Here is a 19320-nt window from a genome sequence, read left to right on the forward strand (position 1 = left end):
AAGGCCTGTGACCTGTCTATATAAGGTCCGGCCCCACAGTTTACAGTGCATGTCAGAGCAAAAACCAAGCCATGAGGCACAGATCTAGGGAAGGGTACCAAAAAATGTCTGCAGCATTGAAGGTCCCCAAGAACACAGTTCTTAAAAGGAAGACGTTTGGAACCACCAAGACTCTTCCTAGAGCTGGCCTCCCGGCCAAACTGAGCAATCGGGGGAGAAGGGCCTTGGTCAGGGAGGTGACCAAGAACCCGATGGTCACTCTAACAGAACTCTAGACAGGTCAAGATCGAGGGAAAGATGAGCAGAGCAAATTACAGAGAGATCCTTGATGAAAACCTGCTCCAGAGCTCAGGCCCTCAGACGTGGGTGAAGGTTCACCTTCCAACAGGACAACGATCCTAAGCACACAGCCAAGACAACGCAGGACTGGCTTCGTGACAAGTCTCTGAATGCCCTTGAGTGGCCCAGCCAGAGCCATAGTCATACCATCCGCCATTCTGTCATACCATCTGCCATTCTGTCATACCATCTGCCATTCTGTCATACCATCCGCCATTCTGTCATACCATCTGCCATTCTGTCATACCATCTGCCATTCTTTTTACTGACAGGCTGTGAAGGACTTGTTGTCACGGCTCTTCAGCAGAGTTAAGGAACAACAGCACAGGTAACACCTGTCTTAAAACAAACACAATATTTAGACTTGTTCTCAATTCCATCTGAGTAGCAAAGAAATTCAAACTGAAATACATGAAGTGATAATTGTCTGTTATTTTCTAGAAGGATTAGACAGACTAGTCTTGCACATCCTCACCATGACATGTTTCAAGGTTAACATTAAATGCTTGTTCACCATCACTAACCAGCGTGTTGTTTTCAGCCATGACAACAGATATGGAGACTTTTGCCTTAAAGCAGCTGTGAGCCTTCTGGAGACCATTTGTAAGAATATGAAAAGTAATTTGAACCATGAGATTCATTTGGTTTGCCTGGATCTTGTCAGTCTGATTGCAGAAACGGCCTTCCATCTCCAGGTATATCCAAACACGACCATGAATTCAATCTTTGCCTTTGCTTTTACAGTGCATTTGCTCTTTGCTCAAAAAATAAAAAATGTGTTTCCGTTTTAGTAATCTCATAACTCAATCAAGAAAAGAGTAGGCAGATGAATAATGAAGATCTTTACTCCAGGTGGACATACAGTGCCTTGCGAAAGTATTCGGCCCCCTTGAACTTTGCGACCTTTTGCCACATTTCAGGCTTCAAACATAAAGAAATAAAACTGTATTTGTTTGTGAAGAATCAACAACAAGTGGGACACAATCATGAAGTGGAACGACATTTATTGGATATTTCTAACTTTTTTAACAAATCAAAAACTGAAAAATTGGCCGTGCAAAATTATTCAGCCCCCTTAAGTTAATACTTTGTAGCGCCACCTTTTGCTGTGATTACAGCTGTAAGTCGCTTGGGGTATGTCTCTATCAGTTTTGCACATCGAGAGACTGACATTTTTTCCCATTCCTCCTTGCAAAACAGCTCAAGCTCAGTGAGGTTGGATGGAGAGCATTTGTGAACAGCAGTTTTCAGTTCTTTCCACAGATTCTCGATTGGATTCAGGTCTGGACTTTGACTTGGCCATTCTAACACCTGGATATGTTTATTTTTGAACCATTCCATTGTAGATTTTGCTTTATGTTTTGGATCATTGTCTTGTTGGAAGACAAATCTCCGTCCCAGTCTCAGGTCTTTTGCAGACTCCATCAGGTTTTCTTCCGGAATGGTCCTGTATTTGGCTCCATCCATCTTCCCATCAATTTTAACCATCTTCCCTGTCCCTGCTGAAGAAAAGCAGGCCCAAACCATGATGCTGCCACCACCATGTTTGACAGTGGGGATGGTGTGTTCAGCTGTGTTGCTTTTACGCCAAACATAACGTTTTGCATTGTTGCCAAAAAGTTCAATTTTGGTTTCATCTGACCAGAGCACCTTCTTCCACATGTTTGGTGTGTCTCCCAGGTGGCTTGTGGCAAACTTTAAACAACACTTTTTATGGATATCTTTAAGAAATGGCTTTCTTCTTCCACTCAGCTTCCACTCTTCCATAGAGGCCAGATTTGTGCAATATACGACTGATTGTTGTCCTATGGACAGAGTCTCCCACCTCAGCTGTAGATCTCTGTAGTTCATCCAGAGTGATCATGGGCCTCTTGGCTGCATCTCTGATCAGTCTTCTCCTTGTATGAGCTGAAAGTTTAGAGGGACGGCCAGGTCTTGGTAGATTTGCAGTGGTCTGATACTCCTTCCATTTCAATATTATCGCTTGCACAGTGCTCCTTGGGATATTTAAAGCTTGGGAAATCTTTTTGTATCCAAATCCGGCTTTAAACTTCTTCACAACAGTATCTCGGACCTGCCTGGTGTGTTCCTTGTTCTTCATGATGCTCTCTGCGCTTTTAACGGACCTCTGAGACTATCACAGTGCAGGTGCATTTATACAGAGACTTGATTACACGCAGGTGGGTTGTATTTATCATCATTAGTCATTTAGGTCAACATTGGATCATTCAGAGATCCTCACTGAACTTCTGGAGAGAGTTTGCTGCACTGAAAGTAAAGGGGCTGAATAATTTTGCACGCCCAATTTTTCAGTTTTTGATTTGTTAAAAAAGTTTGAAATATCCAATAAATGTCGTTCCACTTCATGATTGTGTCCCACTTGTTGTTGATTCTTCACAAAAAAATACAGTTTTATATCTTTATGTTTGAAGCCTGAAATGTGGCAAAAGGTCGCAAAGTTCAAGGGGGCCGAATACTTTCGCAAGGCACTGTACAGTGTTACAAACTGATGTCAATCTCAAAATGTGCTGCACATATAAAAATATATATAATTCAATATCGTGCAATAAATGGTAAACAAGTTGGCCTTGCTTGAAATGATAATAAGCATTTAATATTGTAATGTACCTATTTGAATCTCTCAAAGCCATTTTTCGAGGAGAAGTTGTATGTCTCTAAAACCCTATACTGTACATAACTTGAATTGTATAGGTTTTTTAGAAGGAAAGAGTCAACATTGTGGTTCCTAAAGCAAAATGGTCTGAATTTATTTTCAATACAGTCTGGCTTCGCATTACAAGACCGATTTAATGTTAAGCCAGGCTGAACTGAATTGTAATATAATGAGTGATTTGTCCAAGATATAAATATTTGATGAGTCTGAATATTTTTGTTATGAATTACTATTCTTGTAGACGAAGGAAGTGACAAATAACCTTTTGGAAAAAACGCGCAAAGAGAAGTTAAAGGAGACTATGGCCATCATAAAGGAATGGCTGCGAATCACATTCAAGAACAAATTGGTTAATAACATTGATTTTGCATACATGTCTGAGACTAAGGTAAGAGTTTTTGTTTTACCAAATTAAATAATTGATACAAATAAATATTATATTTGTATTATTATTATTGCAGAACAGTTGGAATTGGAATTGTAGTGTTTGATAAAAGTAAAACTGAAGTGTAGTGAAAACCTTTTCCTGTAGGTCTGGAACAAGCTGATCTCACTTAAAATTGGTTCAGAAGAATTCACCCAATATTGGAGAAATACATTCTTGAATGATTTTGAAGGAAAACTCAAACAGGTGAGAGGGGTACATCTACAGGTTCATCAATGAAAAAGATATGTATGTACATAATTCATTAATATTTTGTATGGCCATCAGGAAACATCCATGCATCAAATTGAAATATATATCAATAAGATTGAGGAAGTGAGCAAGACGCTGCCATTCTTGGAGAACTCATTGGAGAAATGCGCTTTGGAAGCAGTCACAGTCATTTGTCAGGCAAGATGAATAACATCATTATTTTGAAAACGTTCAAATCAAATCAAATTGTATTGGTCACATACACATGTTTAGTGTTTAGCAGATGTTATTGTGGGTGTAGAGAAAAGCTCTTGTAGAAATGAAGTTTCACTTTCAATCTGGAAATGTACATTTCCGTCATTTAGCAGGCGCTCGATTTACATGAGCAATTAGGGTTAAGTGCCTTGCTCAAGGTCATGTTTTTTTTTTTACCTAGTCAGTTGAGGGATTTTAACCAGTGACCTTTTATTCGCTAGGCTACTTAATCATTAGGCTACTTAATCATTAGGCTGTGCATTGACTTTGTCGGGAAGTAATGATCAAACAAATGCTTTTTTTTTTATCTCCAATTTTAATTTGACATGATCAGGGGATCTCTCAGGAGGCTCTCTTTGAACGGTTGAAAAAACTTGACTTCAGCAAGTTTGAGAGGCTAATATCTACTATTGTGATGAAGTCCTGGCCCAAGACTGGCAATGGAGAATACCTGGAAGGGGAGGACTGTGTAGTGGAACATCTTCTCAACTGGTCCATGGCCAAAAGTGTCTTTCAAGTCCAAGGTGAATTTTCTCAAGAAATTCCACTGCTCTAACCATTTCCACATACAATCAAGGCTAACATTGGGTGGGAATGTTCAACACAGTTGTATATGGAAAAATGGATATACAATGGCTATTAAATGTAAAACTGTCACTTCCAAATGTTCCTTAAGAGCTACGCTATACAGTATATACAAAAGTATTTGGACACCCCTTCAAATGAGTGGATTCGGCTATTTCAGCAACACCCGTTGCTGGCAGATGTATACAATTGAGTACACAGCCATGCAATCTCTATAGACAAACATTGTCAGTAGAATGGCCTTACTGAAGTGCTCAGTGACTTTCACCGTGGCACCATCATAGGATGCCACCTTTCCAACAAGTCAGTCCGTCAAATTTCTGCCCTGCTGGAGCTGCCTAGGTCAACTGTAAGTGTTGTTATTGTGAAGTGGAAATGTCCAGGAGCAACAACGGCTCAGCCGCAAAGTGGTAGGCCACACAAGCTCATAGAACGGGACCGCTGAGTACTGTAGCTCGTAAAAATTGTCTGTCCTTGGTTGCAACACTCACTACTGAGTCCCAAACTGCCTCTGGAAGCAACGTCAGCACAAGAACTGTTCATCGGGAGCTTCATGAAATGGGTTTTCATGGCCGAGCAGACGCCTAAGAGCGCCGCCATTGGAAGAGCGTGTTTCCAGAAGTGGAAACACGTTCTCTGTAGTGATGAATCACGCTTCACCATCTGGCAGTCCGACGGACAAATCTGGGTTTGGCAGATGCCAGGAGAACGCTACCTGCCCCAACGTATAGTGCTATCTGTAAAGTTTGGTAGAGGATGAGTAATGGTTTGGGGCTGTTTTTCATGGTTCGGGCTAGGCCCCTTAGTTCCATTGAAGGAAAATCTTAACACTACAGCATACAATGACATTCTAGATGATTCTGTGCTTCCAACTTTTGACAACAGTTTGGGGGAGGCCCTTTCCTGTTTCAGCATGACAATGCCCCCGTGCACAAAGCGAGGTCCATACAGAAATGTTTTGTCGAGATCAGTGTGGAAGAACTTGACTGGCCTGCACAGAGCTCTGATCTCAACCCAATCGAACATCTTTGGGATGAATTGGAATGCCGACTGTGACCCAGGCTTAATAGCCCAACATCAGTGCCTGACAGCAAAGGGGGGACCAATTCCATATTAATGCCCATGATTTTGGAATGAGATGTTCAACGAGCAGGTGTCCACATACTTTTGGTCATGTAGTGTATTTACATTTTGAGTGCATTTTCCAAATGTCCACTTAAACATACTAACTATGTTTTGTATTACAGGTGAAAATCTGAAAATGATTGACCATTTGTCAGACGATGCTAAAGAGCGGATGGTTGTGGCAAGCTCTGCGTTCAGTTCTGTCTCAGATAAAGTCATCAACGGCAACATCCAGATGAAGACTCTCAGTAAAGTCCTCTCAAGGAGAACAACATTCATTGAGCTTTTGAAGATAGGTGATTGTCAGAAGAATATACCAAATGAAAACATTTAAGTATAAATATTGCTTTAATCCTACTGTAGTAGACAGGAAAACCTCCCCAGATCGATAGTTTAATGACATCCAATAAAAAGTTAATCTACTGTGTCATTGGGAGGTTGGTTCTGTTTAAGGCCCAAATTATAGGAAAAATATTCATAGTATTATAAAACTGACTTTTTTAGTTTTCAGTCTTGGTTTGGTTTCAGGTCTTCATCACTTCACCTTACATCAAAATAAGTCCCCCAAATGACTTTCCAGCAACTCTTGTATAAACAGTGCATCCGGAAAGTATTCAGACCCCTTTACTTTTTCCACATTTTGTTACGTGACAGCCCTATTATAAAATGGATTACACATTTTTGTTCCAACTCATCAATAAACCATAATGACAAGGTAAAAACAGAAATTTTGCAAATGTATTAAAAATAAAAACAGAAACACCTTATTTACATAAGTATTCAGACCCTTTGCTATGCGACTCGAAATTTAGCATCCTGTTTCCATTGATCATCTTTGAGATGTTTCTACAACTTGATTGGAGTCAACCTGTGGTAAATTCAATTGATTGAACATGATTTGGAAAGGCACCTGTCTATATAAGACCCCACAGTTGACAGTGCATGGCACAGCAAAAACCAAGCCATGAGGTTGAAGGATGTGTCCGTAGATGTAAATATATCACTAGCCACTTTAAACAATGCTACCTTATATAAATGTTACTTACCCTACATTATTCATCTCATACGCATACGTATATACTGTACTCTATATCATCGACGGTATCCTTATGTAATACATGTATCACTAGCCACTTTATACTATACTATGCCACTTTGTTTACATACTCATCTCATTTGTACATACTGTACCCGATACCATCTACTGTATCTTGCCTATGCTGCTCTGTACCATCACTCATTCATATATCCTTATGTACATATTCTTTATCCCCTTACACTGTGTACAAGACAGTAGTTTTGGAATTGTTAGTTAGATTACTTGTTATTACTGCATTGTCGGAACTAGAAGCACAAGCATTTCGCTACACTCGCATTAACATCTGCTAACCATGTGTATGTGACAAATAAAATTTGATTTGATTTGATTTGATTAGAGCTCCGAGACAGGATTGTATTCTTAAATGGAAGAAGTTTCGAACCACCAAGACTTCCTAGAGCTGGCTGCCTGGCCAAACTGTGCAATCGGGGAGAAGGGCATTGGTCAGGGAGGTGATCAAGGACCCAATGGTCACTCTGACATAGCTCCAGAGTTGCTGTGTGGAGATGGGAGAAACTTCCAGAAGGACGACCATATCTGCAGCACTCCACCAATCAGGTGGAGTGCTGGTAGAGTGGCTAGATGGAAGCCACCCGTCAGTAAAAGGCACATGACAGCCCGCTTGGAGTTTGCTGAAAGGCACCTAAAGGACTCTGTGACCATGAGAAACAAGATTCTCTGGTCTAATGAAACCAAGATTGAACTTTTTTGTCCTGAATGCCAAGCGTCATGTCTGGAGGAAACCTGGCACCATCCCTATGGTGAAGCATGGTGGTGGCAGCATCATTCTGCGAGGATGTTTTTCAGCGGCAGGGACTGGGAGACTACTCAGGATCGTGTGAAAGATGAACGGAGCAAAGTACAGAGAGATCCTTGATGAAAACCTGCTCCAGAGCACACAGGACCACAGACTTGGGTGAAGGTTCACCTTCCAATAGGACAACGACCCTAAGCACACATCCAAGATAATGCAGGAGTGGCTTTGGGACAGGTCTCTGAATGTCCTTGAGTGGCCCGGCCAGAGTCCGGACTTGAGCTTGCAGAGTCATACCCAAGACAACTCAAGGTTGTAATCTCTGCCTAAGGTGCTTCAACAAAGTACTGAGTAAAGGGTTTGAATACTTTTGTAAATGTGATATTTCAGTTTTTGTTTGATAAATTAGCAAAAATGTCTACAAACCTGTTTTTGCTTTGTCAATATGGCGTATTGTGTTTAGATTGATGAGGGAAAAAACGATATAATCCATTTTAGAATAAGGCTGTAACATAACAAAATGTGGGCACGTCACTTTCCGAATGCACAGTTTATTCCTAAGTATGCATGCTTGCTAGCAATGCCAAAAGGGGACTTTTATTTAGATCTGAGGTTAAGTGGTTATTACTCAAAACGTCTGTGGAGGTTCTCCTGGTTACTCTTTAATAGAACCACAATGAGCTCAAAGTATCGTCTTCATTGTTTGTTTTTTATTATATATTTTTTTACAGATGGCCTGTGTGAAGATGGTCGTTGTAAGGACGACACCACTATGAACAGATTACTGAGATTTAGAGAAGAAGAAATGGAGAATGTGAACAGTTACAAGAAGATGGTTGAGGGCCTAGTTATAATCTGTCTCCAACTCCAGGAGCACCTGAAAGGTGAGTTAAATTATATTTGATAAGGGTATACATTAAAGCTTATGTTATTGGTACTGTTTATCAAATATTTGTTAATGTATGACTGCATGATGTAACAGTCTTGGTCATGGTTCTCATTGATGTCATATTAATCCACAGTCGATGTGAAAGAGCTGGAGCTCAAAAACCAAAAGAACATAGATCAGATGACGCTGGATGAATTCATGGAAGTTCACAGACTTGACGGGCAGACCTCTGACGTAACTGGGGAGGTTACATACTTTAACCTCTGTAATGCCACCAGTCAGATGGCATTTAAATTAAATGCTGTCAGGGAAAGCTTCATTTTTGCTATGTGCTTGGAGTATCAAGCCAAAGAACTTTCCCACAAACATATTGACACTGACGAGATTGAGGTGTACACTCTTGATGTGATCCACAGCAAAATATTCCAGGGTTGCTATGATAATTACAAGAGGATCTATGAGAGTTTGAAATCTGGCACTTTATCATTGGAGGATGTGGATAGCATCTTTGAAGTCTACAAAGACAAGTACGATGAGATGAAAAATGATCTGGAGATCATGTGCAGAATCAACTTGTCTGATGATCGAAGATGGATCAGGAGGCGAATCAAGCAGATCCAACAGTACCATGACCTTCATCAAGCATTGGACTCAGCCAAGGTCATTATGGATGTCAGAGAGACAATCTGTCCTCAAGGGGACTTCAAAGTGCTACAGAGTTTGCTGGATGTGGTGAGTAAGGAAAATTCTCAAACAGTCCACGTGTTCAATCAATGCACCTTTGCCAGCATTAGGCTACTACTGTATATTTTTATATATATAGATATATATATATTACAATGTTTCCAGAGTAATGCAGACTTTAAGGAGAAGAGTCTGAATCAAATTGATGACAATTTGATGGAGACTAAAAAGGTTCTTGAGGACATCACAGAAGCTCGCAGACTGTGTCTTCAGGAGCTTGGCCTTTGGGGGAACTTTGTCAAATGGGTCAAAGAAGCTCTTGAAGGTAAGGTCATACTAAGACAGAAAGAGCAGCACCAGTAGTAGCCACCTAGGTTGTTTACCATTACTAATTCAAACTGTTTTTACATGGAAAAAGGGATAAATGTTTAATGTTTTGCCATTGCAGATATCAATGAGCTGAAGGTGTTTGTCGACCTGGCCTCCATCTCTGCTGGAGAGAACGACTTGGATGTGGACCGTGTAGCCTGTTTCCATGACGCTGTTCTTGGTTATTCCTCGATGCTGTATGGGTTACCCCAAAATGCTGACTTTAATGCCTTCAAGGAGGCTTTGACAAAACTATGGAAGGCGCTTGGAAGTGACAGCAACATACCAAATAAGCTGGTAAAATGTTCTGACAATTATGACATATTTAGATTTAATATTTGGGGAAAAGCTTGTCGAACCAGAAAGACTAAGGCCACTATTTGATTAAATGCGGAGTGGATTTTCAGAAGTGTTTGATTTGCAGAGCAGCATTTACTGGCCTGAATACATACACATCTAAATGATATAATCCTTCGCAATCTTAGCATGCCATTGGGTTTGGAACTTGTACTCATGTTTTAAACCACATTCTATTATTGTTTCCTCCCTGCAGCGGGATACTGCACGCCATTTGGACTGGTTGAAAACTGTGAAGGACAGCCATGGGTCTGTGGAACTCTCTTCTCTTTCTCTGGCCACGTCCATCAACACAAGAGGCATCTATGTTATTGGTGCACATAACCAGAAGAAGGTCTGTTCAATCATTTTTTTTTTATAATTAAAATGTTTTTAGACACAATTGAATGATTATTTTACATTTGTTTGTTTAAATATTGTCATTATGGAGTCAATGTCTATATTTGGACTCATACAATGTCTTCAGTTTATATTTGCCATTGACAAATATCTGTAAGCACTCTCCTGAATACCTGCAGCGGTAGATTGACATGTTGGATGTCCATTGTTTTCTCCTTTAGCTGAGTTTAGACACTGCCCTGAAGCTACAGGTTCCAGACCAGCAGGAGGAAGGTCAGATGCGCAACTACTCATTAGAAGACCTGAGAGATCTGCAAAACAAGCTCATGCTGATGTCTGGAAAGGGGGAGCAAAGCCAGAGTGAGGTGGATCACTTTACTGAGGTAAGGGGATTGGACACCAAGTGAACCATCACAAAACTGAAATGATATTTTACTGAAAATGTTTATTAATTAGATGATCATGCTACCACAGGTTCCTTACGACATGTTACAATAAATATGGTTCTCTTTCAATTATTCACTTCAATATCTCACTTGTCGGGATTCACTAGGAACACCTATTCTCGAAATAACCTATCAAAAGCATCTGATGGAGACAGACAGGTAGTGGTGAATGAGGTGAGTCCCTCACCTTCCTTAAAAGCCCTCCTGCCCTCTGGTTACTCTTCCTCATGAAGATAATTACTCTCTAGCTCTCCTCAGATTGACTGGATCCCTGTTTTGCTACTGAACTGCTCACAAGTGAACTGTGAATGATATCGAGCATACGTCTTCAGACCCTGTCGAGAGGTTGACTACTGACCTGAAAGATGTTTTGTTTTGTTTAGAAATTCCCTTTCTACTTCTCAATCTATGTTGGTAGATAGCTTCATGGCTAGCTATTGAGACTCGGTTAGCCCATGTTGCGAGGCTAACTTAGCTAGCCTGATGAGAGGCAAGGGTGGAGGGACAGTCTCTATTGTTACTAATGCTCTCAGCTGTAAGGACACATGATTTGGCGACTCTGGGTCTTTTGAGCATCATGCTCTACTGTTTATATGTCAGCCACCAGTGCTGGCAATAACCCTTTATTGGCCACTAAAGCACTGCCCCACTTTCTTTACTGATTTCCCTGAACTATTGTCTATTTTCCTTGAGAACTATGATACAATCATTGTGTTGGGTGATTTTAATATTCATGTTGACAAACAGAAATTGAATTTCTGAATCTTTTGAGCTCTATGGACACCAAGTGGCTTTGTGTTGACATATCCTCTGTTGTTGATGTTGCTTTATCTGATCGCCACTGTGTATTTTTTACTACCTTGTTGCCCATAGCACAGAGTAATACTGAACGCATTGTTAAAAAACACTATCTATCTCAGAAGTTGCTACAGATTTTATTGAGTGTATGAACAGTACTCCAACACCTATTCTGCCTCCTCTTGTGATGATTTAGTTGATAACTTTAATAGCAAATTAAGGGCAACTATTGACCCAGTAAAGTTGAAAAAGGCCACATCCAAATGGAGAGCCCCTTGGATGAGTGAGGAAACAAATGCATTAAAGGGAAATTGCAGAAAGGCAGAGCGGAAGTGGAGAAATTCAAAGTTGCAGGTCCATTATGATATTCTGAGAGAGCAATTTGGCATATATAACAAGGCAATTAGAAAGGCCAGACGGGCAAATGTTTCTAACTTCAGAATGATTTGAGAGTGCTCTTCCCGATAAATATTACCCCCGGTTATTTCAGAGATAAGATAACAAACATTAGGCTGGGTATCAGTCAAGCAAGACCTGATGAGAAGTATGATGATATGTGCCCTAGTCTACCACGTAAAGGCACTATGGATTTATTTTCCCTGGTTGACACAGACATGCTCAGGAAAGTGAGGAAAGTGATATCACAACTTAAGTACCTGCCTTCTCAATCCTGTCCCCACTACCTTCTTCAAAACTGTTTTTAGTTGCCTATCTGAAGAAGTGCAAGCTATTGTTAATCACTCCCTGTTCACAGTCACTTTCCTCACTGTACTAAAAACTGCTATGGTGAAACCGCTTCTGAAGAAAAGTTATCTAGATTCTTCTGCTCTTGGACATTTTTGGCCAATTTCCAACCTTCCATTCTTAAGCAAACTTCTGGAGAAATTGGTTTTCAAACAGCTAAATGATTTTAAAAGTGCCAACTGTCTTTTTGAAAAATTCCAATCTGGTTTTCAGGCCCACCACAGCGCAGAGACAGCCTTAATTAATGTGGTAAATGATCTTAGAGCCAACACAGATGCCAAACAGCTCTCTGTCCTTGGATTTAAGTGCTGCATTCGACACTGTTGACCATGATGTCCTTCTGGACAGACAGGAGAGGTGGGGTGGCCTCTCCGGTCCAGTTCTAAATTGGTTAAGGACCTATATAACCAGTCAAGAGTTTTTTGTCACCCTTGGTGAACATAACTCAGAGAAAATACATAACACATGTGGTGTTCCACATGGTTCCATTTTGGGTCCAGTACTGTTCAGTTTGCATATGTTACCTCTTGGCAGCATTATCAGAAAGCAAGGAATTGATACATAACACATGTGGTGTTCCACATGGTTCCATTTTGGGTCCGGTAAAGCACATCAAATTTTACATTGCACATTGCACATTTTAACTCACGGGCTATAAATATAAAACACCAGGTAAAACACCTAGGTGTTATTTTAGATTCTGAACTCAATTTCGAATCACACATTAGGAATGTGACCCAAATACACAGATGCCCTTCCTCACCTTCTTGGTGAGTACTCGCTCGATTTCGGGCCTCTGAGGGTTGCTGATGTTGGGCCTACGGAGAGCATGTCTTTGCGATATGGGAGTTGGCTATATCCCCAGATGTCAAATATAGAAACAAATAATTGAAAGAGAACTTAAGGTTACTCGCGTAACCCTGGTTCTCTGATATTATGAGTGATATATCGCACCACATTCCCATGCTTGCAAGAGCGCAAGGAAGAAACACATGCTTGAGAATAATCAGAGGACTGGAGAGTGGCTCCTTTTAAGGAAGGTGAGGGGCTCACCTGATTCACACTCTACCTCTACCTGTCAGATGCTTTTGCTAGGTTCTTCAGAGAGTAGGTGTTCCTAGCGAAACCCCACATGTGAGATATCTCACTCATAATATCAGAGAACCTGGGTTATGCAAGTAACCTTACGTTTCATGTGCAGAAACTGAAATGAATGTTTAGACACCAAATTGCCATCTTATCTTCTCAGGTTTTTGACAGTGTCCAGAGGCTAGCTGTAGCCTTTGTAGATCTTTATGCTGCTGGGAACCCACTTTTTAGGGTTTGGGAGGCCAAGATTCACTGCAATATGGAAAGTGACACTGGTGTCACAATGGACTTCAACCTTGGCAACATCCTACGAAAAATCATGGTGGAGGGCAATGCAGTCAAACAGCTTACAGACCTGTGCAGGAAGATAGAGATGTGTTTGGATGACTGGAATAGATTCATGGACAAACAGAGATCTCAGCACTATTACCTCAACTATTACACAGCAGAGCAGATAGTCTACCTTTGTAATGTTTTGACCGAAAATAATCTGAACAATAAATTGGAGGAAAACGTCTTGATGATGCTCTCTTTCATCAAACCTGACTGCTCTGTGTCAGAAGTGTGGGAGTCATGGATGACTTTTCAGAACCACGCCATGAATACAGCTGGGCAAGAGGAAGACACCAGTTGTCAGACTTTTATTAACCTTCAAAGTGACATGGAAAACTTAGATTCCTCTTTTGCAAGTGACAGAAAATGTGCCATTGATGTTCTACAGAGCGTTGTAGACCAGGCTGTTGGTTTGCGAAAACTGGATCTGGTCTGGGATGCCTACATGAAAGACATGAGGAACATTATCCAGTACTCTTTAGACATCAGAAGCCTAGGCAGTCTGCTAGAGGTGTTGGCCAACAAACAAAGCCAGGAACAAGAGGAGGAAGAGGAGCTTTTAGAAACAAGTGAGAATACAGTCATTAGAAAGCTCCCCAAAGGCTTCTTCACTGGGCAACCTAATCTCATTATCTGCCCACAAGATAAAATCTTGACTGCAAGCGTCTGTTTATATATGACCAGTGATGATGAGCAGCTGCCTACTTACGATGAAGTTCTCCTGTGTACCCCTGCCACATCATATGAGCAAGTGGAGCTTTTCTTCAGACGATGTCTCACACCGGGCTACATGGGTGAGAAGATCTATGCCTTGCTCTTCGCAGACCAGTTGAGCTATGAGGTGAGCTATGCAGTGGAGAAGTTCTTTCAGAAACTGAGTTCCTGCTTTCGGAGCAGCTATAGGCTGGTGATCATCTGCAGCGCAGAAAGAGAGCACAACTACATTCCCTCTGCCTTCAGTCACTTCAAACGGGACATTGTCCCTCAGGAGTCTCCTGAACGGATACAGAAATACCTGTCCCGGCACTACACTGTCCCCTCACACCAGGCCAGTGCTGCATCTGTGTTCAAAGGTAGACACTTTGTTGGGATTGTGTCTTCCAAGAGGGCTGGAGTTGGTGAGTTTATTGAGTTCTGTCACTTTACATGATCCTATGGTGTCTGATATTGGTTTTCCATTGTAATCTTGGTAAAAAAGAATATAATTTTTTAACAGATTTTTTTAAATCCTAAAATTATTTGATATTTTCACGTGTTGAATTTCATGAACAATAATGCATTCATACTTACAATACTACTATGAGTTTTCAAACATAAATTATTCAATGACCGTACATTTGACCTAAATCTTTGAAGAGCTGAATCAAATGTTTTATTTATCCGCAGGAAAATCTCTGTACATACAAAGGTTGTATGATAAACTGGAGGGAACCATGAGAATAGGAACCACATTCCACAAATGCATTCGCTTAATTGAGCCCAAGGTTGATGAGCATATCATTCTTCGGTCCTTGTTTGACACACCAGAGAAGAAGGAACACAAAGTCTTTCATTTTGATGTCACATCCTCAGTAAGGATACTTGGTATTGTTAAGATATTGAAAATGTTTATATATTTTCTGTTTCAGGTGCTTTATATGCTTGCTATTTATGTTATTCAGGTACAGAAAGGACTGCATGAATTTCTGTTCAAACTGTTCTTCCTGCGTTACCTGGCCGATTCGGATGGGCTAATGTGGAAATGCAGCAGCAAGGACTTGTATGTCATCGAGACACTACAATCCACACATGAACTGCCCAGATCTGCCTCAAGACCTGTAAGTGACAATCTATTTGTATTTTGTCATGTCATGTGAAACGATTGGATGTATACAGTTAAATGTCCCTACCAAACCACCAGTGGCTAGCGTGTTAACATTCAATTATAACTCGATATTGACGGGGATACATCACCCAAATTATGAAAATCACGTAACATTTTCTTTACTTTGAATATAGTCTATGGGGTGGAGTCTACAACCCAATATTTGGCTTTGTTTACTTACGGTCACCTACGGCTAGCATTAACATGGTTTTCACACAGCAATTGTAGTATATCGTAAAACTAGTTATTATATACTTTTTGTGTTAGACGTCCCATTTGTGTTGTGTAGGTAGGGTTTGTCAAAATACTTAATATGGCATGTATTTGTCTGTCTAGGATCCGATGGGACACGTTCCTCTCTTTGAGGTCTTTCCAAAGGTCTTCTGCCGTCCCCCAAAAGAGGTTATGTGGTTGGAAATGAGAAATGGAGATGATCCAGAGCTGAAAAGTGAAGACCCACTCATGGATGACCAGTGTTTTAGGAGTGATGCCTTTCAAAGACCATACCAGTATCTAACACGGTTCCATAGGGGTGAGAATCTTGACAGCTTCACCTACCAAAGAGTTGAAGGAACTCATGCAGAGTGCCTTCAAATGCTCTTCATCTACTGTGGCATAAGTGATCCGTCCTGGGCAGAGCTGAGGAACTTTGCCTGGTTCCTCAATCTTCAGTTGCTAGACTGTGAGACATCGGCCTTCTGCAACTTTCAGTTCATTGGAGACACTCTTAGGGGATTCAGAAACTTTGTGGTTGACTTCATGATCTTGATGGCCAAGGACTTTGCCACTCCATCTCTCTGCATCACTGACCAGAGCCATGGGAGGCAGCAGATGGACCTCAATGGACTCAACGAAAGGGATCTAGCCCCGTTCCTCATTCGAAAGAGATGGGAATCAGAACCGCATCCATATATCTTCTTCAATGATGACCATGCATCCATGACCTTCATTGGATTTCACCTACGGGAGAACAAGAAGAATGGGGTTGATGCCATTAATCCATCAACAAATGTGGTGATCAAGAGAAACATTATGACCAAAGATCTGTACAATGGCCTCAGACGTCAAAGAGTTCCATTTAACATTGACTTTGACCAACTTTCTCGGGCAGATAAGATTGTGCGTCTATGTAGCGTGCTGGGGATCAAGTGGCCAACAGACCCTGATGAAACATATGAACTCACCACCGACAACATACTGAAGATGATGGCAATTCATATGAGGTTCAGATGTGGCATTCCAGTCATCATAATGGGGGAGACTGGTTGTGGGAAGACACGACTCATCAAGTTCCTGTGTGAGTTGAGAAGGAGTGGAGCGCCCACCGAGAACATGAAACTGGTCAAAGTTCACGGAGGAACTACATCTGACATGATCTACACCAAAGTGCACGAGGCAGAGGCTGTTGCGGTTGCCAATAAGGAGAAACATGGTTTTGATTCTGTTCTTTTCCTTGATGAAGCTAACACCACGGAAGCTATAAGCAGCATTAAGGAGATCCTGTGTGACAACACTCTGCAAGGACAACAACTTGGCTACCAAACTGGACTGCAGATCATTGCTGCATGCAACCCTTACAGGAAACACACAGATGAGATGATCAAGAGGCTGGAGAAAGCTGGTTTGGGTTACAGGGTCCGAGCTGAAGAGACTGAAGAAAGACTTGGATCAATCCCTCTTCGGCAGCTGGTGTATAGGGTCCAAGTGCTGCCCCCGAGCATGATTCCTCTGGTGTGGGACTTTGGACAACTCAATGACCACACAGAGAAAATGTACATCCAGCAGATTGTGCAGAGAGTTGTGGGAAAAAATTCAATCAAACGGGTATCCATCAAGTTGATCACTGATGTACTGTCGTCATCGCAGAGATTTATGCGACAGAGGAAAGACGAATGCAGCTTTGTCAGTCTCAGGGATGTGGAGCGCTGCATGCAAGTTTTTGTGTGGTTCTACAAGAACCACTCAATGTTTTCTAAAGAGTTAAGGGCACTCTTCCAGAAACAACCCCGGGGGGAGAGGAACAGGTGTGACCAGGTACCCCCACCTGCTAGTGATCCAGTTGATTGGTCGCTGTTGATGGCTGTTGGTGTGTGTTATCAAGCCTGTTTAGAGACAAAAGGTGAGTACCAGAAAGAAATCTGCAAATTCTTTCCCCGTGTCCTCCCCCAAAATATGAAGCAGGAAATCTCACTCATGCAGGATCTTCTCCTAAGTGGGGTCCCAATGGGAGAGACAATAGCAAGAAACAAGGCTTTGAAAGAGAATGTGTTCATGATGGTGATCTGCATTGAGCTACGAATCCCCCTGTTTTTAGTTGGCAAGCCTGGGAGCTCCAAATCTCTGTCCAAAACTCTGGTTGCAGATGCCATGCAGGGCCAAGCTGCACATTCCGAGCTGTACAAAAGACTGAAACAAATTCATCTGGTGTCCTTCCAGTGCAGCCCTCACTCCACGCCAGAGGGAATCATCAACACATTCAAGCAATGTGCCCGTTTCCAAGAGAGCAAGAATTTGGAGGAGTACATCTCTGTTGTTGTGCTAGATGAGATCGGATTAGCAGAAGACTCCCCCAAAATGCCTCTGAAAACACTGCACCCCTTACTGGAGGAAGGCTGCATTGATGACGAGCCATTGCCCCATAAGAGGGTTGGATTCATTGGTATCTCCAATTGGGCCTTGGACCCTGCTAAGATGAACAGAGGCCTCTTTGTGTCCCGTGGTGACCCAGACCAGAATGAGCTATTCGAAAGTGCGAAAGGCATATGCTCATCTGACAAGATGATTCTGGAGAAGGTTAAGCACCTCTTCAAACCCTTTGCCAAAGCATATATGAAGACTTGCAAGAAAGGCAAAGGGTTTTTCGGCTTACGCGATTACTACAGTCTGGTCAAGATGATGTTTGCCATCACCAAGATCTCTAAGCAGAGTCCTGGTGTGAACCAAATCATTGAAGCAGTCCTGAGGAACTTCAGTGGAAGGGATGATGTGGATGCGGTGTATATATTCACCAAACAGCTGTGGGGCAAATCGAATAAACCTGATTTGGATGGGATCAGCACTATTGATCTAGTGAAACAAAACATAATTCCAATTTGCCAAGACGAGGAGTGCCGATACCTTCTTGTCCTCACCAAAAACTATGCCGCCCTCCAGATTCTTCAGCAGACATTCTTCTCAGACCAGAGCCATCCAGAGATCATCTTTGGTTCCAGCTTCCCAAAGGATCAAGAGTACACTCAGATCTGCAGAAATATCAACAGAGTGAAGATCTGCATGGAAACTGGCCAGACTGTTGTGCTTCTGAACCTTCAGAATCTGTACGAAAGTCTCTATGACGCTCTCAACCAATACTATGTTTCACTTGGGGGTCAGAAGTATGTCGATCTTGGATTGGGAACCCATCGTGTGAAGTGCAGAGTTCACAAAAATTTCAGGCTTATTGTCATTGAAGAGAAGGAGGTGGTCTACACACAGTTCCCGATTCCCTTGATAAACAGACTGGAGAAGCACTACCTGGACATCAACACTGTCCTCAAGAATGAAGGGAAGGAGATTGTCAAACAACTTCAGGAATGGGTCAAAGTGTTTGTCTCTTTGAAAAGCCAGCAATCCAAGACAAACAGATATCTTCCAACGGATGTCTTCATTGGCTACCACTCAGACACATGCTCCTCTGTAGTCCTTCAAGTTACAGAGAAGATGAAAGATGAATCTGACATTTCTGACCCTCAAAGAAGAGTCCTGGATGAAGCCAAGTTCATCATGCTGAACTGTGCCACTCCAGATTCTGTCATTCGTCTGGATGGGACCAAATTGTCTGATGTTGAGATAGAGAAACTGACACAAATATATTTTGAGGAGCAGAAGCACAAATCCCTGGCTGACTTCATTGCATCTCATACACGGCTGGAGGAATGGTGCCATGCCCACTTTACAGAGG

General features: G+C 41.7%; 1 protein-coding gene across 1 annotated transcript in view; it reads left to right on the forward strand.

The window, feature by feature from the left end:
- The window catches only part of LOC139413851 (E3 ubiquitin-protein ligase rnf213-alpha-like), a 74282-nt gene that overhangs the window by 25081 nt on the left and 29881 nt on the right, over positions 1 to 19320 (forward strand). Inside the window, exons 13-29 of the mRNA XM_071161664.1 lie at positions 612 to 667; positions 881 to 1034; positions 3255 to 3401; positions 3546 to 3644; positions 3726 to 3848; positions 4240 to 4429; positions 5738 to 5911; positions 8200 to 8352; positions 8491 to 9089; positions 9207 to 9366; positions 9490 to 9707; positions 9964 to 10101; positions 10328 to 10489; positions 13344 to 14634; positions 14903 to 15087; positions 15178 to 15333; positions 15717 to 19319. Coding sequence (XP_071017765.1) covers positions 612 to 667; positions 881 to 1034; positions 3255 to 3401; positions 3546 to 3644; positions 3726 to 3848; positions 4240 to 4429; positions 5738 to 5911; positions 8200 to 8352; positions 8491 to 9089; positions 9207 to 9366; positions 9490 to 9707; positions 9964 to 10101; positions 10328 to 10489; positions 13344 to 14634; positions 14903 to 15087; positions 15178 to 15333; positions 15717 to 19319 — 7608 coding nt within the window. The remainder of the gene's footprint in view (positions 1 to 611; positions 668 to 880; positions 1035 to 3254; positions 3402 to 3545; positions 3645 to 3725; positions 3849 to 4239; positions 4430 to 5737; positions 5912 to 8199; positions 8353 to 8490; positions 9090 to 9206; positions 9367 to 9489; positions 9708 to 9963; positions 10102 to 10327; positions 10490 to 13343; positions 14635 to 14902; positions 15088 to 15177; positions 15334 to 15716; position 19320) is intronic.

Source organism: Oncorhynchus clarkii, chromosome 7 (genome assembly GCF_045791955.1).
Source record: "Oncorhynchus clarkii lewisi isolate Uvic-CL-2024 chromosome 7, UVic_Ocla_1.0, whole genome shotgun sequence".
In the NCBI taxonomy this organism is placed as follows: domain Eukaryota; kingdom Metazoa; phylum Chordata; class Actinopteri; order Salmoniformes; family Salmonidae; genus Oncorhynchus; species Oncorhynchus clarkii.